Here is a 26,205-nt window from a genome sequence, read left to right on the forward strand (position 1 = left end):
GGGTTGGGGGGCTGTGGGAGCCTTGTGTTCACCAGGACACATGAGTCCACTTGAGGGGCTGACGCATGAGACTGACTGAGGTGAGCATGGCCAGGAGGGAAGGGGTGGGGAATCTTGGCTCTCAAAGAATGAAGAGCTGGACATCACCTCGGAGTTCTGAGTTTACCGCGATGATCTATCTAAGACATGTTGCATCAGAGAAGTCGGCAGCCATGACTGTGTTCATCCATTGCCATCTTCATCACCCCCTTAAGGATTAACCCTTGGTGGATTTTATTTGGGCGGGCAACTGTGGACTGTGTGAAGCCATACGCTGTGTCCTCTACAGAGCTTTTCTGGTTGGTCTTGCCTGAATGACTAGTAACTAGAAGCTGAGGAGAAGGTGTCACCACAGGCTTGTACTTAGCGATCAGTTCACAGGACTCTGTCCCAGTAGAAAGATGCCAAGAGTCCATCCCTGGTCTCCTGCAGTTTTCTTGGTCTTTACAGTATTCAAATAGGAAAGCTGACACGTGGAGGCTCTCTGAACCACAGAGGAGGGCTCTCTTCACTGCCTTTGTTCTTCTGCTTTGGGACGTGGTGGATGGATCCTTCACTGCCTCTCCCTGGCAGTGAGAGATTAAAGGAAGTGGAGGCCACAAAAGACAGGAAACTGTGTGGCCATGTGCCTTGAGACTCTGTATATGGAGCTATGAGACTTCCAGAGCCTCGGGCTGCACTGCACAGCAAAACCAAACCAAAAAACGAGACATTAGATGTTGTATGCAAAGGGTAAAAATGCACGTTCTCTATAATTAAATGGAATAGGTAAACAATGCGTTCTAATTTGTAAGCCAGATTTTCCACAGATATTGTATATCTTCAAGCTTTAGTTCTGAAGAAAGCTTTGCTCTTTTTCCTACCATTGTATTTGACACATGACTCCCATTACTACTCAGTGTAAACATTTTAAGTTGTTTGTACTTTGGATATAAATATGTGGTTAAAATCATCTGGCATAGAGAGGAGTTTACAGTGACACTCAAATTGAGCTTAGAATTTTCTATTCTCAGAAACAGAGCTTGAACGATGTGGTTGAAGGACTGAGAGGGCTTGTTTGCTCTTGTGCGTTTAATATTCAGTTTGTTGTCAGTTAAGTCCTGAAGGAGTTCAGGGGCACTTTTTCTCTTCTCCCTCTTCTCCCTCTTCCCCCTCTTCCCCCTGATTCTATTTGCATGCCCTGGGAGCCAAATGGAAGTTACAAAGATGAGTGTGGATGCTTGATCGACCACCAGTGAAATGAAAACCCTGGCTTAGGTGTCATTTCTTGATAGCGTTTGGTGTTTAAGTCTCTTTGGAAGTAAGACAGTTATCACTGTTCCTTCTACTCACCTTTGTAACTCCAGTTAGAATCCCACTCACCCTCAGCACCAGTCTGAACCCCTGAGTTTAAGTGCCACTAGCACTTCTCAGCAGGCACTATCGTGCAGCGAATGCATCTCAGCTTGAGGTACATAGGATGGCCCTGTTCAGGCCCGTAAACCTAAGAAAGTATTAATACCCTCAAGTCATAGCATCTTAAGCTCACAGGGAACTTAGACCTTATCTAGTCCAGCTTGTCTCCTGCCCTTCAATTAAGTTCATGATCATCCCTCTGCTCTCAGTTTACCACCCATAAAACAGGCAGATTAGCTCTTGGAAGGGCCAGAGAAAACTCTTCCTTTTGTTCAAGAAGCAACTAGTACACGCTAGACCATGGATGGATTCAACACACATTTCCTAAGTTAGCCCACACAGCTCTTTTATTTTAGAGTTGGAGAAACAAGTCCGGTGGAATTAAGAAATTTGCCTCACTTCCTAAGTACATTAGTTAAAGAGATGGGACTGGAATTTTAGTTTCTTAACTCCCAGTATAGGCTCTTTTTGTTATGCATTGTAGATTTTTTAAATCAGGAGAAAACTTTCAGCCTTGAGGTAGAGTTTTTCTTAAGGATATAATAATAAAAGTAAAGGAAAATATAATCATAAACCATCACAATTTAATTGGCTATCCCCAACTTCCTTGATCAATAGATTTTTTTTAAATCTTTGATTTGAATATTTAGAATCCTTTGAAAATTGTGAGTATACATCTGTTTTCTGTGTTAAGTCATCTGCATAGAAACAAAAATCTTAAGAATAAATTAATTTGGTTTTCCCAAACTGATTTGACCATCAGACATGGTTTATATAATAGTTTTATCTCCTGGTTTGAAGTGACTTTCCACCTTTCCTGAGACCCCACTGAAACAAAAGTATAAAAACTTAAAAAGGAGGGACTTCCCTGGTGGTGCAGTGATTAAGAATCCACCTGCCAATGCAGGGGACACGGGTTCGAGCCCTGGTCCGGGAGGATCCCACGTGCTGCGGAGCAACTAAGCCCGTGAGTCACAACTACTGAAGCCTGCACTCTAGAGCCCAGGAGCCACAACTACTGAGCCCACGTGCCTAGAGCCCATGCTCCACAACAAGCGAAGCCACCGTAATGAGGAGCCCACGTGCCGCAATGAAGAGTAGCCCCCGCTCACCACAACTAGAGAAAGCTCGTGCACAGCAACAAAGACCCGACACAGCCAAAAATAAATAAATTAAATAAATAAATTTATTTAAAAAAAGAAGTCATTTTTAAAAAAAACACACTTAAAAAGGAATAAACCCCAACAGTTAGGTGGTGGATGGGCAAGGAAAAGAGGGCCTCATCAAAGGAAGAAAACATTTTAACAGTTTCCTGGAAGATGGAATGTTCTGGGAGCATGTGAATAGATGCAACAAAGCAAAAAGCAGGGCCCAAGCTCAGCCATGAGAGCTGCGGTGGGTGCGGGAGATGGCCCGCCCACAGCTGTGCTGGAGACGGAGCTTCTGGACCTAGAGCTGGCAGGTGAGGCCGAGGCCGAGGTGAGCAGTGAAACTGAACACACGTGGGTCATTCAAGGTGTACACATGGGACGGGTGCTCAGACCACTTATTCTGTACAGAATACATACTGATGTTTATGACCACACCAAAAATTTGTAAGACTATTTTCTTGAAAATAAAACAATACAACAAAACACTAAACAGAATGGCTGAGGAAAGCTAAAGCTTCTGATGTGGATATTAGGGCCCCCAAGTTGACAACCCCCTCCCCATCCCCCTACCTCAAGGAAAAGCCCACCACGTCTTTCCCACACTCAGAAGGAAGCCTGTGACGAGCACGCCTACTGGCCTACTAGCAGAGGAAGCCCACCGAAGCTGCTTTCTGCAGTGAGATCTGATAACCAGGGATCAGCAGGCATTGAAGAAAAAGACCAAGATGAATGAAAGCACTGACTCTTCAGGAAGGAGATAATTCAGAACACAACATATATCTTACAAATTGATGTAATATATCTAGAGAACTTCTCAAAGGTATTACATCCAAAAGATGACACTAGGATACTATGAAAAAGGAACAATCGGAGAGCACATGAGAATTCTTAGAATTAGTTGTTTTCTCCAATTGAAAACATTTGGGAGTTGCTCTCTCTAGTTGGGAAACTGTTCCGTAGAGTACAGAGACAAAAGTTGCAACAGAAGACAAGAGACACAGAAGACCAATTCAAGTCTAATGTCCTCTTTCATTCTGGAGGCCCAGAGAGAAAGAAGAGGGGAAAATGCAAAAGTAGGGAAGAGAATAATCAAAAGAAAAATCACTTGAAAATTTCCCCAAACTGGAGGATATGGGACTTTACACAGACAAGATTCCACAAGGACAGAGCACAACGAATGAAGAAACCCTCTGATGCCAGACATAACCTGGCAACATTTCAGTACATCAGAGATGAAGCCCACAATCTTACAGAAAGAAAAAACAAATGGTCAGCAAGGTTGAGGTTTAGCTGTGGCTTCATTTATTTATTTGAGGCTGGTTTAATGGTCAGGTCCCTTGCCATTCTTCAGTAGTAGCTTTAAATGGCAAGCTCTTATAATTTTTAGACAAAGATTCTTCACGGAAATTTTGTGTACATCACTTGTGCTGTTTGTTGAAATAATGTGAAATTTATCTTTCTGAGAAAGGGACCCACATCTTATGTCACTAACTTAGGAAAAACAGTTATGTTTTCATCCTTTTCATAAGGAGTGAAAAATAATTAAAGGTACAGTGAGTTTTGGGAGCTGAACAGAAATAGCTCATAGCAACTCATGACTAAAGATAATCGAAGCTAATATTAATCCCTAAAAAAAGGTTCATTCAAAGAAAACATTGCCACAGCTGGAGTTAAGCTGTTTTGTTAGACAGTAGATGCAGAGTGCTGTCTTCAGAAGACCCTATTGACCTGACTAGCCTGCCCCTCATTCGTTATTTAAATTATACTATGCAGTATAATGTTCCGTTTGGTCAGAAGTCTGCACTGGATTAAACAGTATTGTATTTTTAACTTCTCCAGTAGTGCATGAAGCATCTGTTAAAATTGAACATGTGTGCTTGCAATATGTGTATTCTTGAATTCTTGAGTACAATGAACTGTATAAAATCAGATGAAGTTTTTAAAGCAAATCTCTTACATCATAACTTGGCTGCTTAATCTATAAGAAGAAAGGTATATTAAAAATTGCCACATGTTTTTATGATAACTGATATAGTTGGGCTTAGTTCAAACATCCATGTTTTGGTTTTGTTTTTAATAGATCTTTATTGGAGTATAATTGCTTTGCAATACTGTGTTAGTTTCTGTTGTACAACAAAGTGAATCAGCCATATGCATACATACATCCCCACATTCCCTCCCTCTTGAGCCTCCCTCCCACCCTCCCTATCCCACCCTTCTAGCTGGTCATAAAGCACCGAGCTGATCTCCCTGTGCTATGCTGTTGCTTCCCACTAGCTATCTATTTTACATTTGGTAGTGAATATATGTCCATGCCACTCTCTCACTTCATCCCAGCTTACCCTTCCCCCTCCCTGTGTCCTCAAGTCCATTCTCTATATCTATGTCTTTATTCCTGCCCTGCCATTAGGTTCATCAGTACCATTTTTTTTTTAAGATTCCATATATATGCATTAGCATACGGTATTTGTTTTTCTCTATCTGACTCACTTCACTCTGTATGACAGTCTTTAGGTCCATCCACCTCATTACAAATAACTCAATTTCATTTATTTTTATGGCTGAGTAATATTCCATTGTATATACGTGCCACATCTTCCTTATCCATTTATCTGTCGATGGACATTTAGGTTGCTTCCATGTCCTGGCTATTGTAAATAGTGCTGCAATTAACATTGTGGTGCATGTGTCTTTTTGAATTGTGGTTTTCTCAAGGTATATGCCCAGTAGTGGGATTGCTGGGTCATATGGTAGTTCTATTTTTAGTTTTTAAGGAACCTCCATACTGTTCTCCACAGTGGTTGTATCAATTTACATTCCCACCAACAGTGCAGGAGGGTTCCCTTTTCACCACACCCTTTCCACCATTTATTGTTTCTAGATTTTTTGATGATGGCCATTCTGACCAGTGTGAGGTAATAATACCTCATTGTAGTTTTGACTTGCATTTCTCTAATAATCAGTGATGTTGAGCATCTTTTCATGTGCCTCTTGGCCATCTGTATGTCTTCTTTGGTGAAATGTCCATTTAGGTCTTCCGCCCATTTTTTAATTGGGTTGTTTGTTTTTTTTATATTGAGCTCCATGAGCTGTTTATATTATTTTGGAGATTAATCCTTTGTCCGTTTTTCATTTGCAAATATTTTTGCCCATGCTGAGGGTTGTCTTTTCATCTTGCTTATGGTTTCCTTTGCTGTGCAAAAGCTTTTAAGTTTCATTAGGTCCCATTTGTTTATTTTTGTTTTTATTTTCATTACTCTTAAGAGGTGGGTCAAAAAAGATCTTGTTGTGGTTTCTGTCAAAGAGTATTTTCCTATCTTTTCCTCTTAGCATTTTATAGTGTCTGGTCTTACATTTAGGTCTTTAATCCACTTGGAGTTTATTTTTACGTATGCTGTTAGGTAGTGTACTAATTTCATTCTTTCACATGTAGCTGTCCAGTTTTCCCAGCACCACTTATTGAAGAGGCTGTGTTTTCTCCATCATATGTTCTTGCCTCCTTTGTCATAAATTAGGTGACCATATGTGCATGGGTTTATGTCTGGGCTTTCTATCCTGTATCATTGATCTATATTTCTGTTTTCCTGCCAGTACCATACTGTCTTGATTACTGTAGCTTTGTAGTATAGTTCGAAGTCAGGGAGCCTGATTCTTCCAGCTCCATTTTTCTTTCTCAAGAATTGCTTTGGCTCTTCGGGGTCTTTTGTGTTTCCATACGAATTGTAAAATTTTTTGTTCTAATTCTGTGAAGAATGCCATTGGTAGTTTGATAAGGATTGCATTAAATCTGTAGATTGCTTTGGGTAGTATAATCAGTTTCACAATATTGATTCTTCCAATCCAAGAACATGGTATATTTCTCCATCTGTTTATATCATCTTTGGTTTCTTTCATCAGTGTTTTATAGTTTTCTGAGTACAAGTCTTTCGCCTCCTTAGGTAGGTTTATTCCTACTATTTTATTCTTTTTGTTGTGATGGTAAATGGGATTGGTTCCTTAATTTCTCTTTCTGATTTTTCGTTGTTAGTGTATAGGAATGCCACAGATTTCTATGCATTAATTTTGTATCCTGCAAACCTTACCAAATTCATTGATTAGTTCTAGTAATTTCATGGTAGCATCTTGAGGATTTTCCGTGTATAGTATCATGTCATCTGCAAACAGTGACAGTTTTACTTCTTCTTTTCCAATTTGTATTCCTTTTATTTCTTTTTCATCTCTGATTGCCATGGCTAGGACTTCCAAAACTATGTTGAAAAAGAGTAATGAGAGTGTCTTGTCTTGTTCCTGATCTTAATGGAAATGCTTTCAGTTTTTCACCATTGAGTATGATGTTTGCTGTGGGTTTGTCATATATGGCCTTTATTATGTTGAGGTAGGTTCCCTCTATGCCCATTTTCTGGAGAGAGTTTATCATAAATGGGTGTTGAATTTTGTCTAAAGCTTTTTCTGTATCTATTGAGATGATCATATGGTTTTTATTCCTTAATTTGTTAATATTGTGTGTCACATTGATTGATTTGCGTATATTGGAGAATCCTTACATCCCTGGGATTAATCCCACTTGATCATGGTGTATGATCCTTTAATGTGTTTCTGGAATCTGTTTGCTAGTATTTTGTTGAGGGTTTTTGCATCTATGTTCTTCCGAGATATTGGTCTATAATTTTCTTTTTTTGTGATACCTTTTTCTGGTTTTGGTTTCAGGGTGATGGTGCCTTCGTGGAATGAATTTGGGAGTCTTCCTCCCTCTGCTATTCTTTGGAAGAGCTTGAGAAGGATAGGTGTTAGCTTTTCTCTAAATATTTGATAGAATTCACCTGTGAAGCCATCTGGTCCTGGACTTTTGTTTGTTGGAAGATATTTAATTATGGTTTCAGTTTCATTATTGGGATAGGTCTGTTTATATTTTCTAATTCTTCTTGGTTCAGTCTTAGAAAATTGTACCTTTCCAAGAATTTGTCCCTTTCTTCATGGTTGTCCATTTTATTGGCATATAGTTGTTTTTAATAGTTTCTTATAATTCTTTGTATTTCTGTGGTGTCAGTTGTGATTTCTCCTTTTTCATTTCTAATTTTATTTATTTGTGTCCTCTCCCTTTTTTCTAAGGGTTTATCAATTTTGTTTATGTTCTCAAAGAACCAGCTTTCAGGTTTTTTTGTTTTGTTTTGTTTTTTCACGGTACACGGGCCTCTCACTGTTGTGGCCTCTCCCGTTGCGGAGCACAGGCTCCGGACGCGCAGGCTCAGTGGACATGGCTCACGGGCCCAGCCGCTCCGCGGCATGTGGGATCCTCCCAGACCAGGGCACAAACTCATGTCCCCTGAATCGGCAGGTGGACTCTCAACACTGCGCCACCAGGGAAGCCCAGCTTTCAGTTTTATTGATCTTAGCCATTGTTTTTTCATTTCTATTTCATTTATTTCTGCTTGGATCTTTATGATTTCCTTCCTTCTACTGACTTTGGGTTTTCTTTGTTCTTCTTTCTCTAGTTGCTTTAGGTGTAGGGTTAGATTGTTTATTTGAGGTTTTTCTTGTTTCTTGAGGTGAGATTGAATTGCTGTAAACTTCCCTCTTAGAACTGCTTTTGCTGTGTCCCATAGGTTTTGGGTCATCATGTTTTCATTGTCATTTGTTTCTATGTATTTTTTTATTTCTTCTTTGTTTTTTTCAGTGATCTCTTGGTTATTTTTTAGTGCACTGTTTAGCCTCCATGTATTTGTGTTTTTTACAGTTTTTTTCCTGTAATTGATTTCCAGTCTCACAGTGTTGTGGTCAGAAAAGATGATTGATACAATTTCAATTTTCTTAAATTTTCCGAGGCTTGATTTGTGACCCAAGATGTGATCTGTCCTGGAGAATGTTCCATGTGCACTTGAGAAGAAAGTGTATTCTGCCACTTTTGAGTGGAATGTTCTATAAATATCAATTAAATCCCTCTGGTCCATTGTGTCATTTAAAGTTTGTGTTTCCTTATTTATTTTCTGTTTGGATGATCTGTCCATTGGTGTAAGTGGGGTGTTAAAGTCCCCTGCCATTATTGTGTTACTGTCGATTTCCCCTTTCATGGTTGTTAGCATTTGCCTCATGTATTGAGGTGCTCCTCTGTTGGGTGCATAAACATTTATAACAGTCTTTATTTTAAAGTCTATTTTATCTGATACAAGTATTGCTACTCCAGCTTTCTTTTGATTTCCATTTGCATGGAATATCTTTTTCCATCCCCTCACTTTCAGTCTGTATGTGTCCCTAGGTCTGAAATGGGTCTCTTGTAGACAGCATATATATGAGTCTTGTGTTTATATCCATTCAGCCAGTCTGTGTCTTTTGGTTGGGGCATTTAATCCATTTACATTCAAGGTTCTTATTGATATATATGTTCCTATTACCATTTTCTTAATTGTTTTGGGTTTGTTTTTGTGCGTCTTTTTTTTCTCTTGTGTTTCCTGCCTAGAGAAGTTTCTTTAGCATTTGTTGTAAAACTGGTTCAGTGGTGCTGAATTCTCTTACCTTTTGCTTGTCTGAAAAGCCTTTGATTTCTCTGTCGAATCTGAATGAGATCCTTGCTGGGTAGAGTAATCTTGGTTGTAGGTTTTTCCCTTTCATCACTTTAAGTATATCCTGCCACTCCCTTCTGGCCTGCAGAGTTTCTGCTGAAAAATCGTCTGATAACCTTATGGGGATTCCTTTGTATGTTATTTTTGATTTTTCCCTTGCTGCTTTTAATAGTTTTTTCTTTGAATTTAATTTTTATTAGTTTGATTAATATGTGTCTGGTGTGTTTTTCCTAGGGTTTATCTTATATGGACTCGGTGCTTCCTGGACTTGGGTGACTATTTCCTTTCCCATGTTAGGGAAGTTTTTAACTCTAATCTATTTAAATATTTTTTCAGACCCTTTCTTTTTCTCTTCTTCTTCTGGGACCCCTATAATTCGAATGTTGCTACATTTAGTGTTATCCCAGATATCTCTGAGATTGTCTTCAATTCTTTTCATTCTTTTTTCTTTATTCTGCTCCTTGGCAAGTATTTCCACCATTTTGTTTTCCAGCTCACTTATTCGTTCTTCTGCCTCAGTTATCCTGTTATTGATTCCTTCTAGTGTATTTTTCATTTCAGTTATTGTGTTGTTCATCACTGTTTGTTTTTTAGTTCTTCTATATCTTTGTTAAACATTTCTTGTACTTTCTCAATCCGTGCCTCCATTCTATTTCTGAGATTCTGGATCATCTTTACTATCATTACTCTGAATTCTTTTTCAAGTAGATTGCCTATTTCCTCTTCATTTATTTGGTCTTGTAGGTTTTTACCTTGCTCCTTTATCTGTGATGTATTTTTTCGCCGTATCTTTTTTTTTTTTGATGAGTGGGATTGTGTTCCTGTCTTACTGGTTGTCTGGCCTGAGGCTTCCAACACTGGAGTTTGTAGGCTGTTGGGTAGAGCTGGGTCTTGGTGCCGAGATGAGGACCTCCAGGAGCCCTCACTCTGACAGATATTCCCTGGGGTCTGAGGTTCTCTGTTAGTCCAGTGGTTCGGACTCAGAACTCCCACCTGAGGAGCTTTGACCCAACTCCCAGCTCGTGACCAAGTTCCCACAAGCCACACGGGGCCTAAGCAGGGGCAGGGTTTGGGTGGGCGTGCAGAGCCTATGCTTAGGACCCACAGGGCTGGAAAAGGCCCTGGGGGGTGTGGGGGTGGGGCTTAGGCTCAAAGGAACAGAAGGGGCCCAGGTATGCCTCCCGCCTCTGGTCTCAGAGGGTGGGAGACCCCACCTGGGAGCCCAGCAGGCTTCCTGGGCTCAAGTGGGCAGGTCAAACACCCTCCACTCCTCTCCTGCTCCTCAGTCCTGGAGGGCCCCTCCCGCCTGCCTATCTACTTTTACCCCAGCCTCCTTCCTATGCCCCCAGGACGAACATGGCCCAGAGGGGGGCTCTGAGAGCATAGGACCCAGCCCGAGAGCTGGGCAGACTTCCCTGGCCGATTGGGCAGGGGATACGCTGGGTGTGCTTCCCCCTGATCCAAGCCCCCAAGGGTCCCTCCAGGCATGGGAACCCCTTCTGCCTCTCAGCCACCCCTCAGGGGCGCTGGTCCTGTCTGGCCTCCACTTCTCCTCCCGCCTCAGTCCCCCCACATCCTACTGTTTCACTTGGGGTTTCCTTCTGTCTCCTTGGGCATTAAGGTCCCCCCCCAGCGTCCTGCAGGCGCCCTAGTTGTGGGGAGACATGAACTCTGAGTCTTTGCACACTGCCATCTTGACTCCTTCCTCTCCATGCTTTTTTATTAGTCCCTTTTTTTCTGAATTGTTTCTTTCCTTGCCTGCTTTTGGATTGGTGGCAGATTTTTTTTCCCTTTTTCTCTTTCCATTTTCCCCCTTGTTAGTATGTATCTGTTCTTTTCATGGTTACCTATTATCTTTAGTTTCCTCCTGAACATTACAAGGACCTTAGAATGTTTTAAGTCTGATCACCCTGGATGTAAGATTCTGGGTTGACAGTTCAGTTTTTTTTCAGCACTTGGAAAATATTGTGACACTTCATTTTGGCTCCTGTGGTTTCTGATAAAAAAATCCACTGTCGTATTAATTGTTTTTCCTCTATATGTAAGATGTTGTTTTAAACTGGCTGTTTTCATAGTCTGTGCCTACCTCAACCTCTGGCATGGTGAAGGCAAGGTATTTTGTTTATTTTGTTTACTGAAACAGTATTATTGTTCAAATACTGTCCATGCATTTAAACAGCTCTGGGCACAGAATAGTTACTTCATAAATGTTAGTTAAGGAAGAAATATGGAAAGATTTTGTGCTTGAAAAATAAAAATAAAATTCCAGTTTTCAAGATTTTATCTTTGTTATTGGTTTTCAGAAGTTTAATTATGATGTGTCTTGGTTTGCGTTTCTTTTAAGTTTTTCCTGTTTGGAGTTCTCCCAACTTCTTGAATCAGTAGGTTTATCTCTTTTGCTACATTTGGAAGCTTTTAGCCATTATTTCTTTGGGTATTTTTTTCAGCCCCTTCCTCTTTCTCCTTTCCTTCCAGTACTCCAATAATGGAAATGTTAGATTTTTTATTATAGTGTCACAAGGGCCTAAGCCTTTTTTAATTTATTTTTACTGTTTCTCTCCATTGGTCAGATTAGATAATTTCTGTTGTTCTATCTTCCAGTTCACTGATTCTCCTCTGTTCCTTCCATTCTGGCACTGAACCCTTTTACTGAGCCTTTTCTTTATGTTACTGTATTTTTCAACTCTAAAATCCTCATTTGATTCTTCTTTATAGCTTTTATTTTTTGCTGAGACTTTATATTTCTTTTCTTTTTTTTTTTTTTTTTTGGCCACACCACACAGCTTGTGGGCTCTCAGTTCGCTGACCAGGGATTGAACCCAAGCCATGGCAGTGAAAGTGCCAAATCCTAACCACTAGACCACCAGGGAACTGAGACTTTTTATTTCTTTGTTGAATTTTTCTATTTTTTCCTTTTGTTTCAAATATGTTTATGATTACTCTTGAAACATTTTTATCATGGCTGCCTTAAAACCATTATCAGATAATTTTAACATATCTCTGTCATCTCAATATTGGCATGATTGACTTTTTCATTCAGTTTGAGATCTTCCAGATTTTTGATATGATGAATGATTCTGATTGAATTCTAGACATTTTTGTATTGTGTTATGAGACTCTGGATCTTATTTAAACCTTCTGTTTTAGCTGGCTTTCTCTGACACTGCTCAGTCAAGGCAGGGGATTCCACCTTGTTTCAACCATGTGAAGATGGAAGACCAGGTTCCCTACCTAACATCACTGACAGCTGGGTTGGGAGGGGTGCTACTCATTACTGCTGTGAGGATGGGAGTTCCAGCTCCCCACATGGTCTCCACTGACCCTGTAGGTGGGGGCACATTACTGGCAGGTGGGGATGAAAGTCCTGGCTGCTTTCTTGGCTTTCTCTGACACCACACCAGTGCTGGGTTCTTCATTACCAGCCTCAGAAGGGTTGAAGTCTAGGCTTCCCACAGGACTTTGCTGGCGTGAGTAGAGGTGGGCCACAGTTTCTCCTGTGGTGTTTGGCTGGAATAGAGTGGTTTAGGGTTGGAGCGTTTTCTTTCTTGCTAGGCTACCTCTTTTATGGTCCTTTTGCTAAAGGAAACATGATTTTATTGGGGCCTTATTTGTCTGCATCTGTTGGTATTTCCTGGTTGTTAGCTTTTGCTTCTCCAAGTCAAGATATATGAGGCAAAATGAAAACCCAGGAAAGCTAAAGCTCACCACTGTGTCATTCCTCAGTCCTGGAAGGTCTCCTTTCTTCCTTCAACCTTTCATAATCTTTTTATGTTTGTTTTATATACAATGTGCAGTGGTTTAATTATATTGGGTTGGCCAAAAAGATGTCACGGAAAAACCCGAATGAACTTTTTGGCCAACCCAATACTTAGCAGGAAGAATGGGGAAAAGTATATCCACTCCACCTTATTGGAAGTAGAAGTCCATCCATTGATTTTTTTTTTTTTTTGGAAATAAAATCACTTTATTCTAATTAATTCACAAACAAAAGCATGTTTAAGAGGCCACACAAACATTCACCTAGCCCCAAACTCAGTATCATCTCAGGGAGCTTCTATATGGTGAGAATACCCTCTTCCACTGCAATCCTGAAGCACAAAAGCTACTAATGATTGAGGAGCGGTTAACTGGTGGCTTCACACTTTATATCTTCACTATCAATTATATTTTTAATGCTAAATCAACCTGGTCATGAGAGATGATTTTTCATACCTTCAACTGGAACTTCTTGATTAAGCTAACCCGTTCGCCAGTCTGCACTGTTTCGGCACCTCACTGAAACCTTCACAAAGCTTAAGGTCACCCTGGTTCTGGGCACACTCCAAAAACTGTTTCACCTCAAAAAGGCATGGGCCATTCTGCTGCTGCTGTGCCAGCTGGGTTCCCTGAGGCTCCTGGTAAGTGATGTCAGGCCTTGAGGGCTCAGCATTACTTCCTCCACTGAAGCCACCAGCGATGGCATGACCCAGAGTGTGGCCGATGGCAGAACCCACAGCCACGCCGGCTGCAGTGGTTGCCATCTGGGCCATCAGACCTGGCTGCCGAGGAGCAGCAGCAGGTGAGCCAACAGCAGATGGTGGAGCCACTGCTGGTGGCTGAGCTGCGGGCGCTGGCCTGGGTGCAGTTCTCATCTGAGGCGCCCGGCTGGCCGGAGGGGCTACGCGGGAAGTGTGGCTTCGGCTTCCACGAGGCATCTTAAACGCGGGACGAAGCAGGGTCTACAAACGCAACACTCCATCCATTGATTTTTGAATTTAATATTATGGTTTTTGTTTTTTTTGGGGTTTTTTTAATATTATGGTTTTTTGTTTCTGTGAGTTCTGTTTGCTTTATTTTTTTCCTAATCTGACTGGGTTTTAGGGTTTTTTCTTTTAATAGTCCTTCTATTTTTGCTCATATTTTAAAACCTCTATTTTATCTCTTTAGACACATTAACTCTCATTTTCTCAGGAAAAATGGTCATCACCACCTATCATTTGAATTCAATGGACCATGTTTAGTTTTATCTGATTATAAGATATTTTATGAATAGTTTACAGCAATTCATATTAAAAGAAAGACAACTTCATTAGAATTTTTATCAGAATTTCAACATAGCAAATCCAAATTCTTAGCCCATATTTTCCTGATTTTTAAAGGGCAGCATCCTTTGACAGTACACCTAACTGCTCATCAGCTTCTATGCATGAACATGAAACATAAACCATCTTGTAGATACTGATTCCAGATTTTAGATTCATCTCTAATAGGTTCTAGTGTATCATTGTTTCTGGTTCTTTTCTTTGGACATGCATTGTTAAAGTCCAAAACCTGAATGGTTAATAGTTTTGTTGAGGAGACAGTGGCTAATATCTTTGCTACATAATTGCAAAATATTTTCATTTTTAGATTTACAAATACCAACTAGAATGACTAAATCAATAAAATTAAAAAGAATTTCTGTATTATCTGTTTCCTTCTAGTCATTTTTGTATACCCTTTTGTCAAGTAAAGTAAAGCATTTGTCAAATAAATCTTGGTACAGAAACATCAGGATAAGTGAAAGAATACTGTTCACATTGTTTTAGTGAAATGAGGTGGTCCAGGTTCTTTATGCAAAGTATTGTATGGTAAAACAATTCTTATTCATAGTTAGAACTACCTCTCTGCCTTTTGAAAGTAATCTGTCACTTTTCTCTGATTCATTTAGAATCTTCTTTTTATCTTTGGTGTTATTTCATTTCACTGTAGAACTTTATTACTATAGTTATTCTGTATCTAGGTGTATTTTTTGTAGATATTTTTAATTAATATTTTTGAGGATTTTTTTGAGTCTGATAATGTAATAACTGATATCTTCATAGGTCTAAGTTCACTGCTGTTTCTGCTGGTTCTTGCTCATTGTGCTTTGTTTCTTCATAGTATATGTGTGTAGTTTTTAAATTTTTTGTGGGGTTTTTTTGTTTGTTTTTTTGGTTTTTATATTTTAGGCTGAGTATCTTTATCTTTGGGTTTATTTTTTTTCTTTTTTACTGACCAGGACTTAACTGAATTTACACATAGAGTTTTGTGGAGATTTTTTTGGGTCTTTTGTTTGTGTGTGTGTTTTTTGCTTTGCTGGTTACCTAGGAGCATTGTCTACTGAGACTTCATAGCTGAGGGGTTTTTTTTGACCGCCAGAAGGCATTAATTTAGATGCAAACTTGTGAAGGGGCCAAACTGTGGTTATAAGTTCTCAAAGGACATTTCTTCTCCTCCCCTTTACTCCACAGGACCATTCTTCACAGTGGATTTGTTTCTCATTCTCCCCTTCCCTGGGGAGAAAGCAGCTTTACATCTTTTAGATCCTCCACACCCCCCTACCTTGAGCAAACCTTAGGCTTTATCTTCATTTCCTTTGTCCATACACTCCCAAACCAGATGCTCAAAGTTACAGAGTTCACAGCGTGTCCACAGGACAGCGATATGTGATTTTAGGATGTTAATGATTCCTTTCCAGGATAATCTGAGCCTTAGTAAGTATTAAATGCTAAATTACTCTTCACAGTTAGCCAGGATCTACATTGGAGACTACATACTTTCCTATAACACATTCTTCAAACATACACAGAGAGGTTTGGAAAACAAGTTTAATTATTTTACTGACTATAAGATTTTATTTGACAGTGTTTGCTTCCCAAATCAAAATGGATTTTATATTCTGTTCATTTAGGGGTGAGATTGTGGTTATGCAGGAACCTCTGGTAGGGTCCACCTGTGGTGGAGAGTGACTAGTGGTACAGATAGTGCATTTCAACTCAGGCCAAGCTGGAACATGCACCTTTATAAAATGCAGCTGTTACACTTGTACACACGCGGTGTAGAATAGACCTTCAGTGTTCCCACAAGATAATCCCCAAAGAGGTTGCATCATGACCTAAACTTTTATTTTTTTAATTATATAGCCTGTATGTAGGCTTAATGTTATGGAGTTCACAGAATAATAGTCTCTTCAGTTTGCCTTTGACTCTTTTTAACCACCCCCCTGTGCCTCAGAAGACATTTTCTTGCATAGTAGGCTGCCTTCCGACTTCCACTGGGCATGTTTTCCAGCCCGTTATCTTTCATTTCCATGAGCTTCTTTACCGAAGACAAGATTCTGTGGTAACTTGGTCCTCTTCCCTATTATGCAGCAGAAACTGCTTCTAAAATGCTGGAATAGTGTTTTCCTTTGAAAAAAGTTGGGTTAACAGCTGCTTTGCTGTCTCATCACCTGTTGCTACATTGACAAGGCCTCAGTTACCTCCAGAATCAGGTGGTCATGAAGCCTCAGGCCAGCGTGTCCAATACTACTGTGGTGTCTTCTCAGAAGTGCTCTCTTTCACTTGATGAGCAGTTTCTGTACTAGTTGCCTTTAAACATTTTGTGAACCATATTTTCTTACTTCCACACTAGAGTATATTTGTGAACTTAATTTTCACAACTGTAAACCACTTATGAATTTGACATTTTACTCTTAAATTACTAAAAGGATCTGTTTTATGGCCAAAAGCCATTTTATGGCTTTATATATTTTCACCTTTTCTTCACTTCTTTAAAAAGTACCAGCAGTTAGTATTCTTTTGGGGGGCCTTTTATTCTTTTGGGGAGTCCTATATAGACCCCCAAAGTTTTTTGGTTTTTGTTTTGGAATCACTCCATGAGAATTGTAGGGTAGGCATAATTGAGCTGAGGACAACAGACTAAATTATACTGAACTGAGATTCTGTTTTTAATGTTTTCATTTTCCACTTACCAGAGAAGGAGCTTCCTCTTGTTCATGTCAGCAAAATTGCAAACCACCACTTATCAGACTGCTGGGATTGTGAGCAGTCAGGACTGCAAAGATTAAGTTTAGAACAGTCAGATTTATAATAATCTCTAAGTTAGTTTTACTTCTTAAAGGAGTTTTCTCATTATTATTATTCATGTAATCATAGATATCTATAAAGGTAAAAAAAATCTGTTATGTAAAATAATTCTTTCTTTTTCTCCACTTTTTATTTTTGTGGTTTTTAAGTCATACATCTGCATATCTGTTCCTAGCCATTCAACTCGGGCTGAGGACTAATTGAACATTTCTCTTTTAATCCAATGTTGGCACGGTAAAGGCCTTAAGGAAGCTGAGTAAACTCGGAGTACAGCAGAGAAGCCCTGTGCCAACTGATGGCCACCCTACCCCTTATAGCCCAGGTCCTTAGAATTTTGAGTTTAATTCACAGATTAAGAAATGATGTAATGGCAGCTTCGCTTCTTATAAATGACTCTCTTAAACTGCAACTGAAGAACAGGACCTTACGTATTTTTTAAAAATAAATAATGAGCTTTTATTATCCTCAACAACTGAAGAAAATCAAGCCTGAAATCTATGGCCTTAAGTAGCCCCACTATGGATGGTGGAAGACCTTATGTATTTTTTTGAAGGATGTACAGTTTGAATTTCATAAAACCCCTGTAGAAGCCTATAGAAGTAAGAGTATCTGTGAAAGTCCTGCTCGTAACATGAGACGAACTGTTCTTTGTTCTCGTTGAAGATTGTGAACAGTGTGTTAAATAATATTAATGGCTGGGACTGTCAGTACTTAACAGTACTTTCCTTGTACAAGTGATTTTATTGATTGATACAGACTCAATGTAACGGGAGCAGATTATTTTTACTGATTTTATCGAAACCTTAACCAAGTTTGTTAGTGCACCACTTATCTTTAAATAGATCTAGATGATGATGTAGATTAAGAAAAGCAGACCACCATCCATCTCTTTTTGATCTGTTAATAACTTAAATCCATCATGGCTAGCAAGTGTTTTCAGATTCTGTTGTGCATACATGTTTCTCTTGTCCTCGGTTAGAAATCCTATAACTTTGTTTCAGTGGTTGGTTTTTCATGCAGGAAAACCCTAACCACTTATCCAGAATTTGGCAGACAAGTTTGTCATCATAATTGGTGAAGTAATTGACAAAATGTGAAGGAAAAAAAAAAACTTTAGAAGTCTCTGTTATTAAATTTCATTTTTGTACGCAGTAAGCTAGAGATTTTTAGGTTTTATGGTAGTTATGTGAGAGTTTTTTGTGCTAAGTTGAAAACACTCTATGAAGCCTAATTACACTCTAATAACTTAGGACAATGTATGATATTTCTTCTCATTATACTATATTTTAAAGGTTTTGCATTTTAATTATAGAGAATTGTGCTGCTTAATTTCAAATGCCTTTTTTCCCCAGTGATTTGCCTGCTTCCCATTGATCTCAAAATAATATTTTGTTTAAAATAATTTTTAGTGCAGAAAAATGTAAGTTTCTGAAGCCATACATGTTATTTCTTTAAAGATCACAGTACACTTTCCTTTCAAAAAAATAAACCAGTATTTAAAATTTTCTGATGATGCATTCTTGCTCACCTTCCGTGGATAAGCCGGGTGGAAGCCTGTCCTACATAACTGTGGATAATGAGCCTTCACAGGTCAGATGGGTCAGTGGAGGTGAGATCAGTAATGGCAAATTGAGAAGTTTTAGGAGCCTCAGAAACGCTTATGATTTCATGGAGAGGAACCTGTGTGAAAGAAGGAGATGGAAAGAAAATACGTGTTCCAGTGCTCCGTGGCCCCAAAGCTTTGATCAGGCTTAAAACTTACAACTTTGGGAGTTATAAATCTATGAATTATCAGGTGTTGACCACCTGGTTTGGCAGTCTGTACTGATATAAAAAATACTCTCAGTAGTCATTAACTAAGGTTCAGTGCCCTAAACTAGAGCGCTGGGTTAATAAGATGAGTGTTTTGGGTTGAGTCTTCCTCTCGAGCCTGCTGTTCTTTGGCAGGGCTCAGGGCTGATGCTGTTTCTAGAAAAAGAATGGGTGAGAACACACAGACCTTTCCTCATTTCTGGGAGTCCAGCTCAAAGCCCCTTCTAGAAACAGGTATCCAATAGTTGGTGATGCCATTTCATGCATGTGGAGAGAAAGACAGACAACCTATTACTTTTTCTTCACATTCACACTTCTCTTAAAAAGTAGATGGTTTTATCTGACAAAAACTTAACACCTTGAGCTAGCATTATATTTATGTGACTATCAGTTTCTTTAAGGTATCTACAGTGGTCTTGAGTCTCTCTTTACTACTGCAGTTTTCTATTCAGAGAAGATTTTAGGAAGCCTGACATTCTTGAGATATTTTTGTATTTTATCAGATTTGTATATGATGGATTCATGAATTTTTAAAAGAACTGGCTTTTGTAGTGAGGTTCACTTTTAGTTTGATGACTGTAGTTTAATCAAAGGAAGATTATAATGTATCTATTCTATGGCCATTTATTTTCTGATCTTAGTCTATTTCTTCACAGACATCAAGAGTTCTCTCCTTGCAGGTTAATATATTTTTAATATTACAGTATTTTTTGTTATTGTTCTGATTTACACGTATGTTCATATTCAACAACTTTGAAAAACACAAAAGAATAAAAATAATTATCTGTAATTCTTCCACGTAGACCATTGGTTCTGAACCAGGGGCAATTTTACCTCACAGTGGACATCTGGTGATGCACAGAGACGTTTTTGGTTACCACAGCTGAGGATGCGGGTGCTGCTAGCATCTAGCGAGTAGTTCAGGGAAGCTAACCATCCTACAGTGCACAGGACAGCCCCAAGCAAACAGGCATTTGGCCCACAATGTTAACATTGGCAAGGATGAGAAGCCCTGATTTAGACATCTCAAAACTATAGTGTGCTTCCTTTGTCTTCTTCCTATGCATATTTTTAATCTTATATTTTAAAATACTTGTTACATCATCTATAATGCTTTATAAACTCTTTTAAAAATATATCACAAACATTTTTCATGTGTTAAATATTCCTCTAAGAGAAGGTTTTTTTTTTTAATGTTTTAACTTTTATTATGGAAATTTTCAGCATGTAAAGACCAGACAGAATAACGTAATAAACTCTCAAGTACTCATCACCCAGCATCATGGTTGATAATCAACCATTATCAGCTCAGGGGCAGTCTCATCTATATTTTATCCTACTCTCCCATGTTATTTTGAAAAAACTCCAAGATATCATATTTTCATCTATAAATATTTCAGTATGTATCTCTAATAGATAAAGATTCTTTTTAGAAACAATTTTAATAAAGGCTTCATAATATTTTACCCTATCCTGTGGATACATTATAATTTATTTAACCAAGAGTCTACTGTTGAGTTTTGGGATTATTTCTAGTTTCCCCCTAAAAAAAATTTTTTTTAATCTTCATATGACATATTTTCCTTGTTCTACAGGTGAAGTAGAAAGTGTGCAAACTAAGCAAGGCAAGAATGAGCACAAGACCCTTAATTTCATTAAGCACTGTGTAACTGGTAAAGATTAATGTACATATCTCTTGCTAATTCTTTCCAATTACTTAGTTCATATAAATTCCCAAGCCTGGTTAATTATGCTGAAGTCAGGTAGTAATTTTGAGCAGCGTTCCAACGACAAGGGAATTTTCCTGGTAAAACCTTGCCCTCTCACACAGACTCTCAGCAGATTAGGCCCTCAGCCTGGAGTCCATTCATTTTCTGCTCAGGCCTAATTGCTGCCGACTGGCTGCCACAGGTACCTGGATAGCCTGTGTTTAAGGAGGCAGGGACTTCTGAGAACAAATCAGGAAAGATTAATTGTTTGTTTTGTTCCCTCCCAAGAGAAATGTGGGTGCTTAATCAAGAAAAATAATTTCTTCTGTTGATTTAGCTTATTTGGAGAAAAGATAATCGTGTAAAGCTAGGTGCAAAATGATGCCTTTTATAAGAGGTATTGCCACTTACCTACACAAGAGACAAGGATACAGGGAAATAAACGTGAGACACTGATGAAATGGATGAGGATGGCTCACATTTCTCACAGTAAGTAATCTGGCTGTTGGGCTTTTATTTGTACCAGTAGTGCTAGCTAGTATTGTCATTTGTTTTGTCTGGGTCTTCGGAAATCTAATCAAGGAGACAATAGTGTAAAAAAAAAATCAACAACACTTTTCCAAATTGTTCTTAATTGCTCGAGTATAAAGTGAGCTAAATGCTGTGATGTTTCCAATTAAGGGACCTATTTTAAGCAAGCAGTATTAAATCTATCTTTCCCGATCTGATAAATAAGCAGTCAAAGAGCGGAGTAGATTAATTGAGAGCCCTTAGTTCCAGATTCCTTATAACAGGTAGTGTGAGCCAACATTTATTCATGATTTGGGGCAATTTTTGGCGTGGTAACTGTATCTTGTATCACTTGTATCTTCTGGTCAGTCGAAAAAGGAAATTGATTAAATGTTATATCATATTGCTTATGATTTTTTTGTACCCCAAACCACTTGCTTTCCAAAATCTCAAGTTATATGAAAAGGATTTTTGATATGTTCTAAATCAAAGTTTACCTTTGACTCTGGAAGGTGAAAGGGAGTGAATTACACGAGGAATGTGTATTGTCCCTCTGACAGGAAGGGATAGAGCTATAAACACAAGAGTGTCTACACTAGGCAAGAGTCGACACAATTTTTTCTGTAAAACAACAGCTAGTAACTATTTTAGACAATACACACTGTACAGGCTGTCACACCCTTCACCTCTGCCACTGTAGTGTGAAAGCTGCCGTAGATGATGTATAAAACAAGGACAGGGGCTGTGTTCCAATAAAACTTTATTTGTAAAAGCAGGCAGCAGGCCAGATTTGGCCCTCGGGCTATAGTTGACCCCTGGACTTAGAGGCTGGTAGCAGATTGGGGTGGATGGGTAACAGCAGAGGGCTGGAATGAAGAGCGTGGCCTGGCATCAGGTGGATGTGGGTTCAGAGTCCTGAATCTCTACTTGCTGCTGTGTAAGCTAGGGTAGTTAATTAAATTCTCTGAGCACTAGTCACCTTTTCTGTAAAGAGGGATGAAAAGATATACCTCATTAGAGGTATATCTTTATATATTAATTGTATATTAATATTATACAATTAATTGTATATTAATTGTATATTAATATTGTATATTAATATTAATTGTATATTAATATTAATTGTATATTAATATTAATTGTATATTAATTGTATATTAATACATGAGGCATTATCCAGTTCCTGAAATAGAATAGCATACAATAAAAAAATACCTATCATTTTTTTCCCTCAGATCCAGGTTATATGTGGCACATTTGTTTGTCTTCATTTTTCTGAAATCCCAGAATATTCCTGGGACTCCAAGGAGCCACAGGGATTAATGCCTAATCTTAATTATTTAGCCATGAAAATTAAATTAGAAAATATTCTTTCAGGAACCTATCTAACCAATTCAGCTAAAACCGTGACTAATTAAAAATGCTTTTGGAGGCCATACAAGGCAGAAATTTTGAAAATGATACAGAATGTTGTCACTAGGAAGTGTTGGTAAAATCTTTTATCCATTCACTCCCTTATTCATTACAGTAATTCATAAAATAAACACTTTTTCAAGACCTATTCAGGATCAGATACTCTGCATCATACTTTACATTTATTACTTCACAGTCCTCACCACTGTCCTTGCTCAGTAGCATCGTCTGGTATTTGAAGTCAGTCTGCTTAAATACGGACCGTTTTGTATAGGATGACATGTGTAAGCCTATTTGTAAAGTACCCCCGTTTTCCTCAGTAGACAAAATAGTAGCAACCAGCAGGCAATTTGGCTTGAACTTTTTAAAGAATCTGCTGGTCAAGGGAGAGATCTGAGGAGGGCTGGGGTGGGAGTCTTGTCCCTAGAGGAGCAATACATGTGGCATTCTCGGTAGCACGTCTCCAAGGTGGAGTGTACCTGATGATCCACTGGGATGCAGGAAGCAGTCATGCAACTTGCAATTATATTGATTTTTAAAAATCTGATAAAGAAGTAAGTTTAAGCTTTATTAATATTGCTGTACAGGGAATTACCTGGTGGTCCAGTGGTTAGGACTCAGCGCTTTCACTGCCTGGGCCCAGGTTCAATCCCTAGTTAGGGAACTAAGATCCTACGAGCCATGCAGCGCAGCCAAGAGGACAAAAAAAAGTGCTGTACAGACCGATACTGGCCCTCTTGTGAGTCCAAACATAAGTCAACCTGGGGTCCACAACCAGACGCCTGACTCTGGTGCCCTCGCTTGCTTGAACATTCTAGTCTGTTGCAGTTTGCAGTGCCCGATTAGGTGGATTTATGGGGTATATTACCTACTTTCAGCTAAGTCTCACAGAAGGCTCAAGTAGCTTAATAAGAGCCCTAGAAAGAAACCACAGATGGAAGACAAAGCTAGAAGATGCTAGCCCAGGTGCATGGCGAACAGCAGGAAAATGGCAGCACTGGCGCCAGTGCTGCTTCTGTTCCTGCAAGCTCTGCAGCCCTCCCTTAACCTGGCCCTTCAGACAGAAGGCCCTTGGAACACCAGGTGGGAAGGAAGGTGGCTTGTGAAAGAACACAAGCCTGGGAGGGAACATAATAAAATTGGATGTTTGAAAACTTTTCTATCATTGTGGGATTTTGTTGCCAGAATTAATGTGTATAACCTGAAATTCTCTCTAGCTCCCTTAAAACTTGGAAAGGGCATTTTCTAACCTGTTCAACATCTTTCACAAGAAGAGTTTCAGTGGGTCTTGGACCCAGATTTTTTCTAAATGCAACATTTTCCAGTTGTTCTGTAAGAACAACTGTGTGACACCAGGAAAGATTTCCTGGCCACATTTCATTGAAAAGTCTTAGTGTTATTGGAGAATGGAATTGGAAAGATTAGTATTAGGATTCAGTAAGTACAGCTGTTGGATCTATTTGTCTTTCTGAGATACTGTTTTCTACAATAGCAGTCATTAAAACCAAATATTATGAAATAGAATTTTCAGTCACTCTTGAACACAACGGAGAAAAATCACTGTGTTCCAACCTAAGAGAGCATAGTCAATCACGTTACTCTCATGTTGAAATACCATTATCTGGAATTTTTAATAAGAACAGAAATGTTCTTTGTATCATTAATAAATACAACAAAGGAAAATTTGTTTTAAATATTAGTTCATCTTTATATTACTTTAAAATTTCCCTTGTGTATGTTTTAAATAGTACATAATTAATACAGTAGTACCTTTACATCAGGTACAATTAAATAAGTATTTTTTAGGGTGAGACCTCAGCCCTTTATCATTTGAGACGTGTACGATAAAAAATGTTCGGGAGGCATTGCCCTAAGGCACTGCTCCATGTCACTGGAAGCCCCTGTTCCATTCATGCCAATGTGTTTTAAGTAAGTAAAATGTGTTTAGAACTTTTTTTTTTAATATTCTTCCTGTGGTACTTCCTTGTAGTGTATTAGATAAAGTGCTCTATTTCTAAAATTATTTATTTTAAAAGGCCGTTCTCAATGCAGAATTTGGCAAACTCCCATTTTGCTTGTGGGGTGTAGATGGTGGGTGGATTTCAGGCTGGATGAAGAGGCTCACCTCCACACACCGGAAGCCGAGGGAATTGTGGTTCTGATGGTTGGAATGAAGGTCTAAAGAAAGTCTGAAGCTTTTTAAAACATTCTGTGGCTTTGCCTTCTCTACTTTATCTTGTTCTGATTTACAGAATGAGTTTTTCCACAGGGGATGCCCTCTTCCTCGGTGGGTAATTGTGGCTTTTATCCCATTTCCTGTGTTCCCCACCCCTCGTAGTGATTCGAGAAGGCTAGTCGTTGCCTCTTGTCCCAGAGTGCCTTTTAGGCAGCAGGCACACCAATAAATTGAATTCTCCCCGTTGTCTCCCTCATCCACCTGGGTAGGAGGATAGGGTCACAACATCTGAACAGAGGATAGGATGTTGGAGCTCTGATCATCTGTCTCTGCTACGATTTCAAACCATTCGTGATAGGAGACTCCCCTCCTTCCTTACATTCCACGCGCACAACCCAATTCAGCAGCATCATACCCAGGATGCTCTTGAGCTTATTTCAGGTGTCACTGTTCTTTGCCTTGTCATCCCGCTGTTGGAGACTTTCTCCACAGAGCCTCTCATACTGTTTTGGAATAATTTGGGCCATTCTTAGGTTCCTTTATGAAATCACCTTTTCACTAAAAACAGTCCCAGGACTGTGTCCTGGAAGCTATTCGTGATCAGTCAGAGGAGTACTTAGCTTGTCATCCCCACTGCCATTTTCACTGTTTGTGCTTTGCTCCTCTTCTCCAAGATCGTCACGGTAGTTTCCTCAGGAGCTCTGGCTACTCTGCGTAGTTTCTGGGTAAATATTTCTTCTCAGCTTCGTCTCTAATCATGATACCCACCTACCAAGAAATTATTTCATGGCTCCTTGTCAGCTACTAAATTGTGATGTTCTTACGCCAGGAGTTCAGAATGGCAGCCTTACTCTGCACGGAGCTTCCGTGACAGCCACACTAGCCTACTAACTGCCCCTTGTCTTGGCTCTTGTGTTTACCGTACCCTGCACCTGGTACACCCCCTTTTCTCATCTCTGTTTACCAACACATCCCACAAAGCTCATTTCCAGTACCTCCTCTTTATGGGTCCTTTCTCAGTTCTCCACACCCAGATGTAATATTCTCAAACCCTAATGCACTTTAGTTGACCATTATCCCATCCCATTTTACTTTCTGTTACAGCTTTTAGGGTACTAATTTATTTCTCCACACCTGGTTACCAGTCCTGCATGCCACCCATCTGGCCTCCCCCAGCATCTCCTAACTGTAGCTCAGCCCACCCTGAATGCTACTTCAGGACTGCCAGATAGATAGTTTGGTTTTAATGGTACTTGATGTTATTCTAATTCTTCCTTTTGTTATTTTTGTCCCTCTCTGATAGTTTGGGATAGAATATTAGATTCAAATATAAGGAATACTGACTTTGATTATGCAGTATTTCATTGCATATACTCTCTGAGTTGATAGTGGTATTTTTGTATTATTTGTTATGTGCAACATTTAAAATTTGGCTACATGAAATTTAAAAATTCTCTTTAGCAAAAAGTCACCACAAATTCAAATCATAAGACAAACAGACTAAAAAACTGTACAATATATACAACAAAGGTCTAATTCCCACCATATGCGAAGTGCTTTTATAAGTCACTAGGG

General features: G+C 39.1%; 2 protein-coding genes across 2 annotated transcripts in view; one reads left to right on the forward strand and one right to left on the reverse strand.

The window, feature by feature from the left end:
• SNX24 (sorting nexin 24) overlaps nucleotides 1-26,205 on the forward strand; it is a 163,271-nt gene that overhangs the window by 101,498 nt on the left and 35,568 nt on the right. The gene's annotated exons all lie outside the window — the stretch shown is intronic.
• LOC307184211 (coiled-coil-helix-coiled-coil-helix domain-containing protein 2-like) lies at nucleotides 12,532-14,754 on the reverse strand. Its single transcript, XM_079917534.1, has one exon. The coding sequence runs from the start codon at nucleotides 13,834-13,836 to the stop codon at nucleotides 13,375-13,377; it is 462 nt and encodes a 153-aa protein (XP_079773660.1). The 5' UTR covers nucleotides 13,837-14,754; the 3' UTR covers nucleotides 12,532-13,374.

This window comes from Stenella coeruleoalba (genome assembly GCF_951394435.1).
Source record: "Stenella coeruleoalba genome assembly, chromosome: 3".
Lineage (NCBI taxonomy): Eukaryota > Metazoa > Chordata > Mammalia > Artiodactyla > Delphinidae > Stenella > Stenella coeruleoalba.